Consider the following 19162-nt stretch of genomic DNA (forward strand, 5'->3'; position numbering starts at 1 on the left):
GGTGTGCATAACACTAGAGCTATCTCACAGGTGGTTGTGAACACAGAAAGAGGAAGAAATCCCGGAGAGCATTCTTTCCACAGTACAGCAACAGGCAGAACGCATTAGAGCCGTAAATCCTTCCCCCAACACCTCCCTCCAGTGCGTGCTACAAACCAGAAGCCACCACTAGCGCAGCCTGTCCCTCCTGAGGAATTATGGGCCATGAAGTCTTTTGGTGGCCACACCCTCGTGGACCATCACGGAAACGAGGACTACGCCTCCCAGAAGGCCGCGCGGAGTCCTCTGAGCCACCGCCCTCGGCTCCGCCCCCTTGAGCGCAGCATCCTGGGATGTGTAGTCCTAAAAGCAGCAAGCTTAGTTGCGAACCAGCCGCGGAAGAACCACATACTCCAGAAGTCCTCGCGTCCCCTCTCCCCCGCCCCTCCTGGAGTCGGAGTGCTGTTTTTGTTGTTGGTGAAAGGTGAGGGAACAGCTGATCGCCTGTGGGGTAAGAAACTTGGCCTAATTCGGGGGGTGGTCTTACGGTGGGGGGGACGTCACCCCATTTTCCTGCCTGTGAAAGGATAATCCAAGGGAACTGTAGAGGCGGGTGCGGGAGCGTTTGGATTTTAATACTTTACGTACTGGAGAAGCCACCCCCACGTTTTGGGTGTTCTTGGTTTCAAGGGGCCCCTGAGCAAGGGGTGCCCCCTCATTGTCCTCAGTCTCTTCTTGGGCCTTCTTTATAAAGCTTGATACATTTACGGAGGGTTTGAGGGGGCCTAAATTTTTACTTATTCTCTTCCAAGCAAGGTTTGACCCTCACAAACCCCACTCTCACCCCAATCCAAAGGCCTTCACTACGCAGAATCTCCGAGGGGAAAAACTTCCAAGTTGTGAAACGTCAAGGCATTCTAGAGTCCTAGAGAGTGGAGGGATCGCGCGCGCACACGCTCACGCACACGCACAAGCACACACACACACACTGACACCCATACCCATGTGAACATCGGAATCTAACCACATATACTTTGGGTGCCCAGAACTTTTCAGACAGGAAGAATGTTTGCAGCTGTTATTAATCTTCTTTGTGGGGAATATTTAGGGGTTCCTCAGGTTTGGATCTTTCGAAACAATTTACACTCCCCCTCCCCCCAGAAGTAATATATTTGGAGAAAATATGGATTAGTTTTAACCAGGGATTTTTTGAAAAATCCAAGCTGTATTCAATCTCTATTTTAGAGGAAGAATGTACACCTTTTTATATTGCTGACCCACCTTTCCTTCTCCACTGAGTTTCTGTTTTCAGTCTGATGTGGGTTTGTGGTGTTTGGGACATGCACGTGACCAGTAGTGATGGCTAAATGAACACATCAGCTGCAACTGACCCGAGCAGATTAGTGGGCTGGAGAGGAGAGAAGAGGGATGGCTCTCAGCCTTTGGTTGAGGAGTTACCTGGATTGTTATTATTGTCAGCTTTCCTCACCCCACCCCCATATTTTCTAATTAACTCTCCCCAGCTACTTGGAACATCCCTTCTTCCAAACCCCATCCCATAGCATGTCTTCAACTACCAAGGTAGACAGATGACGGGTTCGGGCACTTAGCACTGCATATAAGAGGAGCAGAGAGAAAATGGAGAAGGAAATGTTATAACTGGGTTAACATCCAGTCAGACCAGTAGGTATCCAGTCCTGTTTCAGGCAAGATTTTCTTGCAGGCCAAGAAGAATGATAGGTTCTTTTTAACTATCTCTTCCTTTTCTTAACACTAAATATACATTTCCCTTTCTCAAGGCCCCTTGCTTCCCACTCTCCAGCCTGTCCCCTGTCCAGGGGTGAGGCTTTCCTGGCTCCAGGCCCCCACATTCCATCTCCCCACAGTACCACGTTCCTGCTGAGTGTTTCACTCCACCCTTGAAGCTGCCGCCTCCAGAATTCTTGACTTCCTGGAATAATGATGTTAAGGGACAGAACCTGTCTTTCCTTATATCCTCCCCTTGCCAGTGTTTCTTGGATGAGAGAAGAAGCCTTCTGCTTCCCTAGAATTGACTGGGGTGGAAATCTCAGAAAGGGGAATGGACTGAGAGCTCGGGGGCCAGGCCCAAACTGTTGGTCCCTTACTACCTCCAGCCATATTCCAGTTCTAAAGACTCAACTATTTCTTTCAGAGATTAATTGCTGCTTTCAGGTGTCATAATTCATTCCTGGGTAAAGTTGGGTCAACAAGCTCAGAAGTAAATAAGGAGACCAGAATGAGAAGGCCCCATACCTCAGTTGGATTTTGAGTTCAAGAGCCAGTGTTGTGGGAATGGGATGGGGAAATGGAGACTGAATAATCTGGAATTCTGAAGGAAGTTAATTAAGAGTCAAAAAGAAGGGACTGATGGGGAGCAAAGCCTGGGATACTGAGACTTGGTCAATGAGGCAGTGAAAAGGGAGTAAAAATTATAGACAACTGAATTCTAGGAAGTGCCTATGAGAACAGAGGGTACATCATGACTCCAGGGTGGGGACTGACTTACAAGGCCAGACCTATGTTCTAGAGATTAAGAGTTATACCTTTAGGGCTGGGGTTGTGGCTCAGCAGTAGAGCGTTTGCCTAGCAAGTGCAGGACCCTGAGTTCCATCCTCAGCACCACATCAAAATAAAATAAAGATGTTGTGCCCATCTACAACTAAAAAATAAAATATTTTAAAAAAGAGTTATACCTTTAAAAAGTCCCATAACCCTCAGGGGCTGGAAACCAGGTATACCCTCATCTGCAGGTATAGTGACAGGGTTGTGGCTGGGTGTGGATAGAGCTGGGGTGATGGGAGTAGAGTGGAGAGACTTTTTCAACTCTTTTATTTCATAGGAGAGCAGATATCTTGAGGGCAGGATGGAAGAATCATCACTAAGCCGGACACTGTCCCGGGGAGGAGTCAACTTTCTGAATGTTGCCCGGACCTACATCCCCAACACCAAGGTGGAATGTCACTATACCCTCCCACCAGGCACCATGCCCAGTGCCAGTGACTGGATTGGCATTTTCAAGGTAACTCTGAAACCCCTCTTGTCTCAGGTTTATGGGACATGGGTTGATTAGAATAAGGGAAATGACTAGGTTCTTGGATTCCTTATGTTGATAGGGAAGAAGAGAGAAAGATGTCACCAGTGATAGAGGTCATCTTCTCAGCAAACTCACCTTCTCTCCATTTTAGCCTTGTTCTCTCCTTACACAGTAGTGTCCCCCCACTTTCCCTATCTCTTATTATCTTTGACATTGTAACACCACCCTACACCCTGTTCCATCCCTCAGCCCCTCCACCATCCTTAGATGGTATTTCCATTGCTACACCCCTCTCCCATCTTGGTCTTTCACAGGTCGAGGCTGCCTGTGTTCGGGATTACCACACGTTTGTGTGGTCTTCAGTGCCTGATAGTACCACTGATGGTTCTCCTATCCACGCCAGTGTTCAATTCCAAGGTATAAGGGAAGATGGAAGACTGGGAGGGTAGAGCCAAAAAGAAGTTGGGATAAGGGTTCCGGGCTCAGAAATGTAAAAGGCACAGAGGACAAGGAAAAGTGAATGCTATAATACGAATACGAGCTATACCGCAGTGGCCCATGCCTGTAGTCCCAGCTACTTAAGAGTCAAGGCGGGAGAACCACTTGAGCCCAAGAGTTCGAGGCCAGCCCAGGCAACATAGTAAGACCCCCAACTAGTAAGACCCCCAACTCAAAAAGAAAAGAAAAAAAAATACTCTAATAAGAATATATGTTACAGAGCTCTCGGAATAGACTTAGAGACAGAAGGATCTTTAGAGGGCATCTGATGCCATCACCTACCCAAAGAAGGAATTCCCCTTATGGAACTAGCGGGTGAAAAGAAGGTGAAGTAGCATCATGTATTGAGCAGAGGGTACTCATAAGATTCTGAAAGTCCTAGGGTCAAATCTTAGCTCTGTTACTTACAGGCTGTTGGGCCTTAGACAAATTACTTACCTCTTTGTTTCTGTTATATTAACAGTAAATGGGGATGCCAGGCTTGTAGGCATAATATGAAGATTTAAGGTAAAACTGTTAGTGCAGTGTTTGGTACAAGGTGGGCACTCAATACATGGCAGCTAGCATTATGATGATGATTACGGGGGCAGTGGGCTTGGGAAAGAGGAAGGAGAGTGTCCAAGGAACAGAAATAATCTGTGGGAAGAGAGAAATGGTATATGGGCTAGGGAGCAAGGGTCTGGAGCCAAGAACAATAGAAAATGTGGTACATTAAATGAGGAAAGGACCTGCAGAGCACTTGACATCCTGGATCATACTGGGGTTCTGGGTCCACTCTTTTTCCCACAGCCAGTTACCTGCCCAAACCAGGAGCACAGCTCTACCAGTTCCGATATGTGAACCGCCAGGGCCGGGTGTGTGGTCAGAGCCCTCCTTTCCAGTTCCGAGAGCCAAGGCCCATGGATGAGCTGGTGACCCTGGAGGAGGCTGATGGAGGCTCTGACATCCTGCTGGTTGTCCCCAAGGCCACCGTGCTTCAAGTGAGAAAAGAGCAATAGACTTGCTTGTAGGCAAGGGAGGGGAAGAGAACATTGTAAGGGGCCCTTCCCACTTCCCTCTCCCCTCATTTATGGCCTCAACTGAAGATCTCACCAAGTTTTCCTATCAAGAAAGTTTCAACCTTGATAGGGACATATGTAGCTCAGTGGACAGTCTCAACCTTGACATAGACATGGACTTGTGAATCAGGAAAGCAAGCCACTCACAGGCCATGCAACTCAGTTTCATAAGAAACTTTTTGAGACTTCCTTCTGTGAGCACTACATCCTGCCCTAGGCCCTAGAGGAAAATCCAAAGGGTGGATGAGGCCACTGAGAAGCAGTAAGGATGAGGCCTGCCAGAGCAGATAGGAGTGCCCAGACCTCTCCCATCCAGTACCACAGGCACTGACCATGTTCTTGGTACTTCGAATGTGATGACTCCAAGTTGAGATATAATCTATTTTTTAGTATTTAAAAAAAGGACTGTGAAATATCCCAATAATTTTTATACTGATTACATGTCAAAATGATAATATTTTAGACCGGATTAGATAACATTATAAAATTAATTTTACATTTACTTTTACATTTACACTTACTTCCATTTTTAAGTGACTAGTGGAAAATTTAAATATACATGTGGCTTATATCATATTCCCAGTGGGCCAAATAGAGAAGAATTAGGGAGCAGAGGCAGATATTATCCAGAAAGCATTCCTGAAGAAAGGCAAAGGCCAGGGCAAGGTGGGAGCACATTTGTTCCCCAGATGAGAGGAAAGGGCTGAGGAGGCTCAGAAGGTGAGAGTGGGTAGCTTTTCTGTGATTTAGACAAACTCCTGCCTCTAGAATCCCAAGTCTAATAAATAAATAGAATCAAACCAAGAATAGAAAGATGGTCACACCTCACCTAGGTCAGAGATGTGTGAGCTCCTACTTGGTGTTCTGTTTTCACAGTCATTACACTTATTTTAAGCCTCACAACAACTCAGATTAAGGGGTCACATCACAGATGAAGATGCAGAGGCTCAGAGGAGTTCAATAATTTGTTTTAATATACCTATTAAAAATTGTATTGGAGAGGGGCTGGAGTTGTAGTTCAGTGGTAGAGGCTTTCCTGGCACATGTGAGGCACTGGGTTCAATTCTCAGCACTGTATATAAATAAAAAAAAATAATAAAGTCCATCAACAACTGAAAAAAATATTTTTAAAAACATTGTACTGGAGATTTGACCCAAGTGTTTCCAAGACTAAAACAGATTGGGTAAACTTAGGAGACCTCCCTGCTCTTGTCAGTGCCTCAGGCCAGACATGGGATTTTTGCCGCTGCTGGGTGAAGAAGGTACCAGACCTGGGGTGGGAAGGTAAGAGGAGTGGCAGAAGAGTGCCGATTGGTGTGTCTGAGTAGGTGGTGGACAGGGACTCTGCAGCCTCACCTGCTCACCCCTTCATGGCTCATATTGCCATGGCTTCCCAACCCTGAAGTGCATCTGGGGAGTGGTGGGACCTTCCCAATCCTGAAGTGCATCTGGGGAGTGATGGGGCCTTATAATGGGTGCTTTGCAGACACACCCTGTTCTCATTCTACTCCCGTAGAACCAACTGGATGAGAGCCAGCAAGAACGGAATGACCTGATGCAGCTGAAGTTGCAGCTGGAGGGGCAGGTGGCAGAGCTGAGGAGCAGAGTGCAAGAGCTTGACACAGCTTTGGTGACTGCCAGGCAGAATCATGCAGAGCTGACAGAGCAGTACAAGGTGGGAGTTGGGCCTGGTCAAGGGCTGGGCCTGGCTGCTCACCCAGCATCTGAAATTGGAACCCAGTGACAAGAGGGAAGGAGATGTTGGTGGGCTTTAAAAATGGTTCTGACATCAAGAAAATAGATTTAAGGGCTAACAAGTGGGTTTAAACTGAAATACAAGAGATATGTCCCAAATTTGTAGTAAGACTTGGTTCTCTGACCATGGGAATGTAAGGTGGGCCAGCTGTCTTCCCAGGGGAGGGAATGTCCTGGGCAGGCTTTTCAGGGAAGGCAGTGGATGGGGTGGGAGTTTAACATATGTGTGCTCTTCCTAATTCTTTGTCTTTTTCTTTGAGAGATGAGTCTCAATCTCCCTCTTCTTCTGTGGGAACTTTAATTCCAGGGGCTTTCCCGGTCCCATGGGGAGCTCACAGAAGAGAGGGACATCCTGAGCCGCCAACAGGGAGACCATGTGGCACGCATCCTAGAGCTGGAAGATGACATTCAGACCATCAGTGAGAAAGTGCTGACAAAGGAGGTGGAGCTGGACAGGTTAGGGGACTTTCTGCCCCTTTTTATGCCCTTTATTTCCTGTGACCCCCACCCTCTAGCCTCCTATTGCAGGCAGACAAATCTCTGTCTCACCTTGTTTCTCTGTCTCTTCTCAACTTCACTCAGAGTATTCCAACTACCATCAATGTTTCTACCTAGCTCTTTTTCATCTTTCCAAATGCTATTCTGTATTCATTATTTTCAGAAATAATTATAATTACCATTTATTGTGCAGCCAAAGCTAAGCAAGAGCTAGGAGTGGAGGATATGGAAGAAGAGAATGGGTAGAATAGTCAATGCAAGATAAGAAAGGATGGATTTCAAATTTTACCACAGGAAAGATAAGATTAGACTCTGTTTTCACTTAAGAAATTCTAGAGCTAGTGATCCAGGAATCTGGGTCTCTCCCTTGAAAAAAGTATAAATCTTAGGGGCTTGGGGATTTAGCTCAGTAGCAGAGCATTTGCCTAGCATGAGCAAGGCCCTGAGTTTGTTTCTCAGCCCTGAAGAAAGAAAAAATCATAGAATATTAGCATTGAGAGTAATGTAAGGTATATTAGAGAAGGTCATTCTGAAGAGACAGCCTCTTTCAATTTTGGACAGCTGACACTTTAGTCTTATGTATAGGACCAAACTCTACCTTGATGTACCTTACCAATGGGTCCTGGGTTAGATCTTTGGAGCTATAAAGAATAAATGTTTCTTCCCTCAGAAAACTGTTATTTCTACCAAATAGCATAAATATTGACTATTTTCCATGTTTGTCCTTTAAATTTTTTTTTAAAGAGAGAGTGAAAGAGAGAAGGAGAGAGATAGAATTTTTAATATTTATTTTTAGTTTTTGGCGGACACAACATCTTTGTTTGTATGTGGTGCTGAGGATCGAACCCGGGCCGCACGCATGCCAGGCGAGCGCGCTACCGCTTGAGCCACATCCCCAGCCCCTGTCCTTTAAATTTTTACGGGGTTAAATTCTTCAATTTTTTCATTGATCAAATATATTAATTTTCTTTCAGTACTGGTAGATTTGATATTTTTAAAAACTCTTTAAAGGAAAAAGTTCTTCTGCCCAAGGCCCAGAATAAAAAGTGAGTTGATATGAGAGGCTTCTTTAGGATACACTAGTGTTACCTTTAGGAGACACTCGATGTGTATGTTCTCAGGGACTGTCTGGACCAGGGGTCAGCAGACTGTGACCCACATGCCAAATCTAGTTTATTGCCTGGTTTTGTACAGCCCATAAGTTAGAATGGGTTTTTAGATGTTTTATTGGTTGAAGAATAGATTAAAATAATAATAATATTTTGGGATATGAAAATTACATGAAATTCAAATCCCAGTGTTCATAAGTGAAGTTTTATTATAATACCTGCTTATTTACTTACTGTATACGATGGCTGCTTTCACAGACAGTGGCAGAGTTGAGTAATTATTACAGGGACCACATGGCCTGCAAAGCTTCAATTGTTACTCTCAGGCCCTTTATCAAAAAAGTCTGCCAACTTCTGATCTAGAACAAAAGTTTATAAACAATAGTGACTACTCTTGATCTAGAAAAAAAACTGGATTCTAGTCTTTCAATTGAGTAAAAATAGGGAGCCTTCAGCAGAACATTCCTTAAAAGTGATAACTTAAAAAGAAAAGAAAATAGTTACATTTCTCAGTTTTGCTCAAGAACCAGATATCTTGAGTTCTTGGGACTTGGAATTGGGTCCTTTTGTTGGGGGACTTGAGCATCTGGAGCCAAATGGAGCAGGAACACTGGAAGAAGAGCACAGGACAGAAGTCTGGGTCCTTCTCTGGATGACCTGATGATCTGACATGTCATTCCCCACTCACAGGGTTAGAGACGCAGTTAAGGCCCTGACTCGGGAACAAGAGAAGCTCCTGGGGCAGCTGAAGGAAGTCCAAGCAGACAAGGAGCAAAACGAGGTAAGCACGGGCTCAGAGCTGGTGTGCTTTCTCAGCTGATCATGGAGCCCTTTCTGAGTGCTGGGGCAAAAATGTGAAGAAGACCCTGTGGGCACTCTATTTCAGAACATAGTACCACACCCAGATTGAAATCAGTGAAAGTGGAATATAAGGAATGTCACAAGGGAAATCTAATACAGTATTATGGGACTCCAAAGAGTTGGATGAGAGCATATCTTAGAAACATTAGAAAAGGCTGTTAAAAGGAAGTCATGAACTAGCCTCCTACTTCCAAATATTATTGGCTGCAGAGTCCCATCTTCCCCATCCCCAATGAAGTTTTACATCTTATGTAGAACCTCACTAAATAAATAAAAGCAATATTTTATTACTATAAATTTATTTCTTATGAATTTAAACATAAACATTAATTTATAAGGTAATGAAAGCAATTAAGTAAGTTTGATGGATACCAAACTTTGAAATTAAGGATTATGGATGACTGTTCTGTCAGCCTTAGCAGCCAATGCATTCCTATATTCTGTCTGGATTGTACAACATTGAGAACACCTTGAGTCACCACACAAGTAGGTGCAAGTGGTAACAGTTTTTGAACTGTTCGTCTTACAGTCTCAGTTTACTCTTCACTTCAATAGAAAATACAATAGAAATTTTATTCTGAGGTTTGCACAAAAATGAATTAACATTTTTAGAAATGTTAAACATTTAACAAATTAGAAACACATGTTGATGGATTGGTGATCTTCAGTATGTCAACTTGTGAGTCTATGTGCTATTTTTAAACCTAATTTTCAAAAAAGTTAGAACAATTTGGGGCTGGAGTCTAATTTGGGTAGAATGCTTATACAGCATGTACCAGGCCTTGCATTTCATCCCAGCACTGAAAATAATAACAATAATAATAACAAGTTCAGGACTGGGGTTATGGCTCAATGGTAGAGTGCTTGCCTAGCACATGCAAGGCCCTGAATTTGATCCTCATCACCACATATAAATAAATAAAGGCATTGTGTCCAACTACAACTAAAAAAATAATAAATATTTTAAAAATAATAATAACAAGTTCAAATCAAATATTTACAGAACCCCTCAATTGCTTCCTCAGAATTTTGGACTTCTATAGAGTATGGTTTGAAAACTCTTTGCTCAGAAGTGAGGAATGGGTAGAATTTGAGTAGACAGAAAGGGAGGCTGCTTTAAGAGTAGGGAGAGATAGGAGCAAAGGCTTAGAGACCAGAATACATATTCAGAGCAGGTGAATGTGTGAGTGAAGAGTCTGAGACAAGGCTTAGGTCAGATTGTAGAGGATCTTGACTTAATTCTTTAAGCAGTGAGAAGCATTGGTAGTTTGCAAGCAGGGATGATATATACATAAAGAATTATATTTAAAGAAGTTTAATCTGAAAATGGGCACGGTGGCGCACACCTGTAATCCCAGCAACTCGGGAGGCTGAGACAGGAGGATTGCAAATTCAAAGCCCACCTCAGCAATGGTGAGGTGCTAAGCAACTCAGTGAGGCTCTGACTCTAAATAAAATACAAAATAGGGCTGGGGATGTGGCTCAGTGGTCAAGTACCCCTGAGTTCAATCCCTGGTACCCCCCCAAGAAAAGTTTAATTTGGTTGCCTTGTGAAAAATAAACTAGTTATTGAGTTTATTCAGTCAACCAAGCAAAAAATGACTAGAGCCTATGCTAATATGGTTGCAACAGTAATAAAAAAAGAAAACAAGGCTGGTGGCACATGCCTATAATCCCAATGATTCAGGAGGATCACAAGTTTAAGGCCAGCCTCAGCAATTGAGCAAGGCTCTGAGCAATTTAGTGAGACCCTGACTCAAAATAAAAAATTAAAAGGGCTGGGGATGTGGCTCAGTGTAAAGCATCCCAGGGTTTAAAAAAGTAATTAATGAATTAAATTTTTAAAAAAGAATAGGGCACAGTGGCACTTGCCTGTAATCCCAGACTCAGGAGGATCACAAATTCAAGGCCAGCCTTAGCAACTTAGCAAGACAGCCTCAAAATTAAAAATAAAAATGGCTGGGGAAATATCTCAGTGGTAAAGTAGAAGATGGAGAAGCAATAGGCTTTTTGGTGGGCAACTAGAGAGAACAGAACCATGCGTGGCACTAAGGTATCTAGCCTGGGTGGCTTGGGAGCTAGTTTGTTACTGAGAGTAACAGTAGAAAAGACTAGGGTGAGTGGTAGAATATGTTGAGTTTGAGGGGCTGGCAGGACATTCAGACTGGGTTTTGATTTAAGTGGAAAAGCAGGGCTGGGTGCATTGGCACACATCTGTGATCCCAATGACTTAGGAGGCCGAGCCAGGAGGAACAAGGCCAGCCTCGGGAACATAGTGAGGCCCTGTCTCAAAATAAAATGTTTTGGGAATGTAGCTCATGATAGAGCACTTGCCTAGCATGTTTGGGCCCTGGGTTTAGTCACCAGTAACACACACACATGTGCACACACACACACACAAGGTAAAATGGGAAAGCAGAAGTGGGATGTGAGACATCCACATTGAAGACCCCAGGTTGTGATGTTGGAAATCCTTGTTTGGGAGCTGGATGTTCAAGTTCAAGTTCTTACAAGTTGAGAATCAAGTAGGGCTAGGAAGAGGTGAGCACTTGAGTTTGTATTAAGTCTAAGAAATGGAACCTTCTCCTCTCATCACAGTGACAGAGGTCACCCTCTCCCTGTTCACTCCAACACTTAGACCCCTTTTCTTACCTCTTTCCACTTCCATCAGGCTGAGCTCCAAATGGCACAACAGGAGAACCACCGCTTAAATGTGGAGCTGCAGGAGGCCAAGGGTCAGCAAGAAGAGCAGAGTGCTCAGGCCCAGAGACTGAAGGACAAGTTGGCCCAGATGAAGGATACCTTAGGCCAGGCCCAGCAGCGAGTGGTAAGTGAAGACCCCCAGGCGATAGGAAGCAGTTTATGTTCAAAAAGCTAGCTGTAGAAAAGTCTGGTGGCCAGAGACAAGGGGAAGAGATACAGCTAAAGACTAAACAACACAGTCCCAGGCCCTAATTCCAAGAGTGGGGAGTGGGGACCTGGTTCATAAATGTTTGCAAGGGAACTCTGACCTCCATCTCTTCCTTTCTCCCGAGGCTGAGCTGGAACCCCTGAAGGAGCAGCTTCGAGGAGCCCAGGAGCTTGCAGCCTCAAGCCAGCAGAAGGCTGCCCTTCTTGGGGAGGAGTTGGCCAGTGCAGCAGGAGCCAGGGACCGCACCATAGCGGAATTACACCGCAGCCGCCTGGAAGTGGCTGAAGTCACCGGCAGGCTGGCTGAGCTCAGTCTGCACCTGAAGGAGGAAAAATGCCAGTGGAACAAGGAGCGGGCAGGGTTGCTGCAGAGTGTGGAGGTAGAAGGGCAGGGGGACCTGGCAGTCTCATGGCTACTGCCCCCACCTCCATGGGGATTCCTACATATGGGCAGACCCTCTGGGAGAATCTAAGAATACCTAGGGACAAGGAAGGGCTTGGAGGAAGGTGGAGATACACTGCTTTCTAGGCATGATCCACATCAGGTATCCCAATCCCCATCACCATAGCACCTTCCTTAGTTATCTTCCTTGGTACAGAAACATTACTGTTGTAGGTACCAGGCCCTGACATAATGTCCATTCCCAGTCAGCATAGCACCTTGCTGTCATGTCCTTACCCTTCATTCAGGGGGTATAGGAAATAAGGAAGGTAAGAAGGGAAAGTGGTTCAACCATTCCATTCAACAAAAGAAGGGACGTGGTGAGAGATGATGCTGTTGCCAGTGGCATCCCTTTTTCTTCATGACTTCACCTCCCATTCCTTTGACCATCTCCCAGGCAGAGAAGGACAAGATCCTGAAGCTTAGTGCAGAGATCCTTCGGCTGGAAAAGGCAGTTCAGGAGGAGAGGACCCAGAACCAAGTGTTCAAGACTGAACTGGCCCGGGAAAAGGATTCTAGCCTGGTGAGGCACCTGACCTCCATGAGCCCCATCTGTGTCCTCCTGAGGCATTTGTGCTCCTTCACTGTCCTGAGTGTGGGCTCAGACATGCCAGGTGCATGTTTCTTTGTTAGGTGGCACCTCAATTGCACACCTCCCAGCCCTTCTTGGTTTGAATATGCAATATCTGCTCTTGGCCCATATCTGGGCCTATAAAGGGTGACTTAGGAGAATTATAGAGTGCTCCCCTGGTATGACCAAGGCCTCTACACCCCAGACTAGGACAAATCTTCTGTGTCCACACTCAAGAAGCAGAGACTGAGACTCTGTGGCCAGAACAAAGATCTTATAGAGGAAGAGCATTGTGTGTGTCAGAGCAGAGGTGGGGGAGACCTGGTTCTAGATTGTTGATCCAGATCCCAGAGCCCAAGTTCTTGGATTCACATTCTAGGTCCAGGTTCCATCTGGCCCTTTACCCTCAGGTGCAGTTGTCAGAGAGTAAGCGCGAGTTGACAGAGCTGCGGTCCGCCCTGCGTGTGCTCCAGAAAGAAAAAGAGCAGTTGCAGGTAGAAAAGCAGGTGAGAACCAGAACTCAAGCCTCCTGGATGCCAGATCTGAAGATGTGGGGGCTTGAAACTCTGTATTTTCTTGTCAATTCTTGTCTTAGAAACTGGAATCTCTAAGAGGGCCCAGAGGCTAGAAAGGAGACCCAGGCTCCTCTTATTAAATGACTTGGCAGGGCAGGGGAGGATCACCGGGAGAAGAGAGGGATGTCAGGGTGAAAGAAATGTCCTGGGAAAGGAAATCTAACCTATGTTCCCCCACCTATGGTGAAGGCGCCTCATCCTGAGGAGAGAGGAGTTCATCTTGGAGCCAGCAGAGGCCATTTAGGCCATTAAGATCAGCATCTTCCCAGCCTCAAGCACCTGTCTCTTTTCTCCCCAACTCCAGGAACTGCTAGAGTACATGAGAAAGCTGGAGGCCCGCCTGGAGAAGGTGGCAGATGAGAAGTGGAATGAGGATGCTGCCACAGAGGACGAGGAGACCACTGCGGGGCTGAGTCTGTATACTCCCAATCTTGTGACACCTCTTCCCACTCCTCCTCCCCTTGTTGAGGAAGGAAGTGCCTTCTTCCTTCCCAGGCCCTGGCCCCTATTTAGTGTAACTATCTCCCTCATCCAGAGGAGATCAAGCTGATCTAGTCCTTTAGCAATGCATCCTTCTTTTTCTCTGCCTGTCTCTTCCTATAGGCTGCCCAGCGCCTCTCACAGACTCAGAGGATGAGTCCCCAGAAGACATGAGGCTCCCGCCCTATGGCCTGTGTGAGCGTGGAGACCCAAGCTCTTCTCCTGCTGGGCCCCGAGAGGCTTCTCCCCTGGTTGTCATCAGCCAGCCGGCTCCCATTGCTCCCCACCTCTCAGGGCCAGCTGAGGACAGTAGCTCTGACTCGGTGAGCAGTAAGGGGAGCCTGAGCTGAAGCAGTAAGAAGTGGGTAGGGCCACATACACCCAGGAGTCCCAGCCTCCACAGCAGGAAGTCTGTGCCATAGGGCACTCTCTTTTATGTTTTTGTTTTTGCAGAGCCGAGGAGGAACCCAGGGCCTGTTGCTTGCTAGGCAAGCACTCTACCACTGAGCTCCATCCCCAGCCTCCAGGGCTCTCTTTTGTTCTCAGGGGAGAAGAGGCAGACACAGCCTCTTTTCAAGGCCACCAACGGATACCACCCCAAAACCCAGTCCAGCCCAGTCCTCACTTCCAGCCCCTGCTGCTCTTAACCACCTGCTCCCATCAAAATGCCTCTCCTGCCTTTCTCTTCCTACAGCCCTCTGCCCACTGTCCCATCCTTCTCTTCCCTGACCTGTCCCCATGTGCTGCTCCCCCACCTTGGACACCACCCCAAACCCTATCCTATCTCTTTGGTCCCCAGGAGGCTGAGGACGAAAAATCAGTCCTGATGGCCGCTGTGCAGAGTGGGGGTGAGGAGGCCAACCTGCTGCTTCCTGAACTGGGCAGTGCCTTCTATGACATGGCCAGGTGGGTGCGGAAGAGGAAGACACAGGGGAGAGGGGACAAAGTTGGTGGGAAAGAGCGTCCGTGTGAATAGTCACCATGCCCTGCTTCAACCTTCCCTTCTTGGCCTCAGCCAAAAGGAGGAGATGCAGGTTTGGTTGACATAGAAAATCACCCAGTGCTGGAGTCCCAGGTACCTCCAGGTAATCTCTCCCCCTGCCCTTAACTGGCTTCTGTGTTGTTCTAGCACCATCTTCCGAGGAGCCCAAATTGCCCTGCATCCCCTCTCTCCTGCCCCTACCCCTTCCCCAACCACCAGGTAGGTACCTAGGCTCCTTGGGAGAGAAAGGGAGGTGATCCAGTTCCCCAGGGATAGGAGCGTAAGGAAAGTGGGACCCAGCAGCTATTTGACTGAACCTGAGGTGTTGTCCCTCTTCCCTGACTTCCTTTGGGGAACTCTTTGGGAGGGGGACTCCCCAGGGATGTGAGGAGGGTTCAGGTACCAAATTGCCCCCTTCTGCCTTCCCTTTTCTTCCCTGGGTCAGGAGGGCAGAGTGTGGGGAAGAGAGATTTTATCATCAAGCCCCCAGCTCTGCCTGGGTATGAGATGGGCTCGGGGCAGGGAGGGGGTGACGCTGTCATCCTTCTCTGCTGGAGCAAGAAGATGAAGGACGATGTCAGCCTCATTTTCAGCCTCATTAGGCAGCAGACGGAGATGGAGGGAGGAGAGCAGGAGGCTGGGGGATGGGTACTGCACTAGAGAGATCAGCGGGACCTCAAGAAAAGAGGCCATGGGGATCTGGAAACAGTGGAAGGCTCCACAGTTGTGGGGAGGAAGCTGCCCTAGGAGAGGCTGGGACGGAGACAACCAGGATGCTGCATGATGAGCAGGATGATCTGGGCCAAGGCTTGGGGGTCCTGCTCCCTGAGGTCTGCAGGTCAACAAGGCACAGAGTACACTAACCCTCTCCTTTTCCCTCTGTCCCTCTTTAGTGGCTTTACTGTGGGTCCCCTGTCAGAGGCCAGCACCGGGGGCCCTGCCACCCCCCCATGGAAGGAGTGCCCTATCTGTAAGGAGCGCTTCCCTGCTGAGAGTGACAAGGATGCCCTGGAGGACCACATGGATGGACACTTCTTTTTCAGCACCCAGGACCCTTTCACCTTTGAGTGATTCCCCCCTCTCTAGTATATGCACAGATATACACTTACACACACATGCACACACTCATGCACAGACATACACTTGGTTCTCATACCTGTTTTCCATCACACCAGGTTCCATAATATTCTGCTCCTATGTGCCCTGTTTTCATCCCAAGCTTTCTAACTTCGTCCTCTCCCGCCTGGCCCTTTTGTCCCAGGCAGGGGTCCTTCTTGGAAGCAGTGGCTGCATTTATCCCCTGAAAGCGGTTTTAGAGGAACCAGGATGGAGAAGACCTTCCCCTCTGGGAATAGAATTGTCCACTGCTAGCCCCGGAGGCTTCTGGTATCTAGAGCCACCACACACAGGCTCCTACACACTCCCCTCTCTGTTGCCCCAAAGCCAGTTCCTGGGGCGCCACACTTTCTCTTATTTGGGGCTTATGTTTGTTTACCTGAGTTTTCTCTGGGGCCTGTATAGAGGCAGCAGTGTGGACATCATGACCTCTTTGGGTCTCAGCTTCAGTGGTTCCTCTTTCTGTTCCCCGCTTGACTTCCACACCCCATCCCAGCCTTTCCCATAGCCTTAGATATTAAGTTTGGAGGTTCATTTTGTATTTTTAAGGATTCCTGTCTGTCTCCTGCCACCCCCAACCCCCCACATACACCCATATCTTTACATGGAAAGAAATAATGTATTTGTGCCTTCTGTGAGGGATGGGGGAACAAGTGATTTCAGGTGTCCTCATTTCCTGGCCTCTCCTCCTTCTCAAGGTCCCCCACAGCAATAAAAACTTCCTCCTCCCGCCATATCCCTCCCCTCTTATATGTAGTTTGGACAAATATATTTATATGATATGTGTAACTGTTGTCATAAAATGTGTGTTTAATAGGAGGTGTGACTAGAGCAAAGAGGGTCCAGGCCTGACTCCTAGACCCCGGGGGTGTGGGGGAGAGGGGCAGAGATAACTGCTGAGCAGTCATCTTCCCACTGTTCCTCCTAACAGGCTGGGGGCCGGGGGCTGGCACAGGAGGGAATAGCAGGTGAAAGAACTTTTGTCCCAAAAGGGGAGGTCTGTTTCGGATCACAGTGCAGCGGGGAGGAGGCAAACTGATGGGCCCTGCTCAGGGTGGAGTGTCCAGTGGGGCGCTCCTGGGGAGTGGGGCCAAGGTCTCCACTGCTCACACCATAGCAGCCATCACTGTGCCTTGTGCCAGAGGACATGCATTACTCCCATCAAGAGTGAACATCATTCAGCACTCACTTAGTAAAAAACACCCTGAGCCCCATACCTCTGAAGAAAATTTTCTATTCCTCCCATCCCTGCCTCTCCCTCTCCGTCTGCTGCCGTCTTCACACACCCGCAGTGCACTCTGTGACTCCACAGTCACGAAAACACATCCATCCACTCTAACCAGCTTCACGAGCTAGACATATCCACAGCATCATAAAGCATTTATTAAGGACCTGTGTGCTCACCAAGGCTCTCAGCAGTGCCCTGCGTGAGCACATGCCTGTGGCCCCCCTGTTCTCCATCCCAAGAGAGCTCTCTTATCTACAGCTTTCCGTTCCCTTCAGGGCTCCTGAGTGGACCACCCTCACCATTCCCTCTTTCTATCTACCTGAAACCCTCCTGTCCGCCCCCCTTCCAGCCCCACCTGGATGACATCTTACATCCTTCCTTCTTCCCTCACGTCTCTGTCTCCTAGCAACACCATCTCATTCCCTGAATCCCTTCCAAGGAAATTAGAGATAATGGATCTCTCCTCTCTCCATCTCAACCCCTCTTTATTGATCCTCCTTTAATGAAAGTTAATTATAACAATGATTTAATTAATAGAATCCCTCTCTTCCTTTATTGCTTCCCGTATTAAGACTATTAATAAATACGAGCTGGGCTGACAGAGGCATCTATCACCCGCCTGGGATTCCCCCCATCCCTCCTTTTACCCTTCCCCTCTCCCCCTCCCTCTCTTGGCCTATAAACTTGCCGGGGTAGTGGGGGTTAATCAGAGAGGAATTATGAGCCAACATACCCAGCAGGAGGTGCATTTAATGAAATCACTTGTGATTTATGTCTGGGGGAGGTTGGGGAGGGAAGAATCTGGAACCCACACATCCTGGATTCCAGTAGGGCAGGCCCCTAGAGCAAAAGAAGAGAAAGAGACAGAAATAGGAGCCCAAGCCCTCTGCTCCTACCCCACAACCCCTGCCACGCCACACATCTGCCCCTGTTGGGAACCACATGGCTAGCTGCTCAAGGCCATCAACACAGAAGCTGTCAGACCAGAAGCACAAGAATCGTAGTGTAGGTTTTATTCTCACCTCCGAAAGATTTTTTTATGGATCCTTCCCCCTCCTTCCTTTCGCCCCAGCTCTGTCCACTATTACCTTCCCAAAGCTGCACCACACTGCCTCCATAAAGCCCCCACAGTCCCTCACAGGCTCCTCAACATGGACATCTAGAGTTTCCAGCTGCTCCTCTCTCTGCCCTCTGTGTGTCTTTCTGGTGTGTGATCCGCACTTTCACACTGAAGTTCCACAGGAGTTGGAGTCGTTTCTCTTCCTTCTTCAAGATACACCTCACCCAGTGTGCAAGGCACAGCCCAGACACAGAGGGAGCTCGGGGACGGTACTGGACTGCCTGGGCAGGGAAGAAAGACAGCTGGGTTACAATTCTAGTTCTGCCTCCCACACTGTGTGGTATTTGGCAACTCAGCCTTTCTACTTATATCCCTCTGTAATAGATCATCTCATTCTCTCCCTGCTCCCAGCATCCATGCAGAAACTGATAGACCCGACTGGGCTTGAGACCCTGGAGAGAGAGAAAAGTCAGACCAAGAAGCAGCAAGTAGGAACTCATGTGTCAGTATTTGGTGGTGGAAGGATGACTCTAAATACATCAGTCTCCACTTACAGAACCTCAATATCTGCGTGTTACCTACAGGAACATGAAGTATATATAGCTTAGGGTGCCAGTCAGGGTTTTTACCATTTGGATCCAGAATGCCTTTCCATCTCCCATCCTACCCAGAGGAACCCTGTACTCCAGGTTAACACAACCATTCCACAGAAACAGGCACTGCTCTCACACCTACTTTCCTCTCAGTTCAAGGACACCTCCTCCATGAAGCCTTTCTTGACTTCCCTCAGCTAACTTCTCAGATACCACAAATAGCATATGTGTGAAAACACATTTGTAAATACATGCTACATCATGTATACAAGTTTTTGTTTAGACTATAAGCAACTTGAGGATAAGTTCTGAGTTTATACATCTCTGTGGTCCTAAAATCTAATAGAGGGACCAATATAGATCTAGTCCCCCAAAATAATCTTTAAATTAAT

The 19162-nt window shown here is 47.3% G+C and overlaps 1 protein-coding gene across 2 annotated transcripts; it reads left to right on the top strand.

The window, feature by feature from the left end:
• The first annotated feature begins 401 nt into the window (after nucleotides 1-401).
• Nucleotides 402-16671, top strand: Calcoco1 (calcium binding and coiled-coil domain 1). 2 transcript variants are annotated; one of them, XM_026398726.2, is made up of 16 exons: nucleotides 402-490; nucleotides 2840-3019; nucleotides 3349-3451; nucleotides 4322-4512; nucleotides 6107-6265; nucleotides 6653-6801; nucleotides 8643-8733; nucleotides 11485-11640; nucleotides 11849-12103; nucleotides 12563-12688; nucleotides 13147-13242; nucleotides 13616-13724; nucleotides 13915-14114; nucleotides 14591-14697; nucleotides 14921-14992; nucleotides 15667-16671. In XM_026398726.2, exons 2-16 carry the CDS (start codon nucleotides 2864-2866, stop codon nucleotides 15842-15844), a joined length of 2148 nt encoding a protein of 715 aa, XP_026254511.1. In that variant the 5' UTR covers nucleotides 402-490; nucleotides 2840-2863; the 3' UTR covers nucleotides 15845-16671. The 2 variants fall into 2 exon arrangements, with proteins under 2 accessions (XP_026254511.1, XP_026254512.1); XM_026398727.2 differs by lacking the exon at nucleotides 14921-14992.
• Nucleotides 16672-19162: the final 2491 nt, after the last annotated feature.

This window comes from Urocitellus parryii, chromosome 5, assembly GCF_045843805.1.
Source record: "Urocitellus parryii isolate mUroPar1 chromosome 5, mUroPar1.hap1, whole genome shotgun sequence".
Taxonomy (NCBI): Eukaryota; Metazoa; Chordata; class Mammalia; order Rodentia; family Sciuridae; genus Urocitellus; species Urocitellus parryii.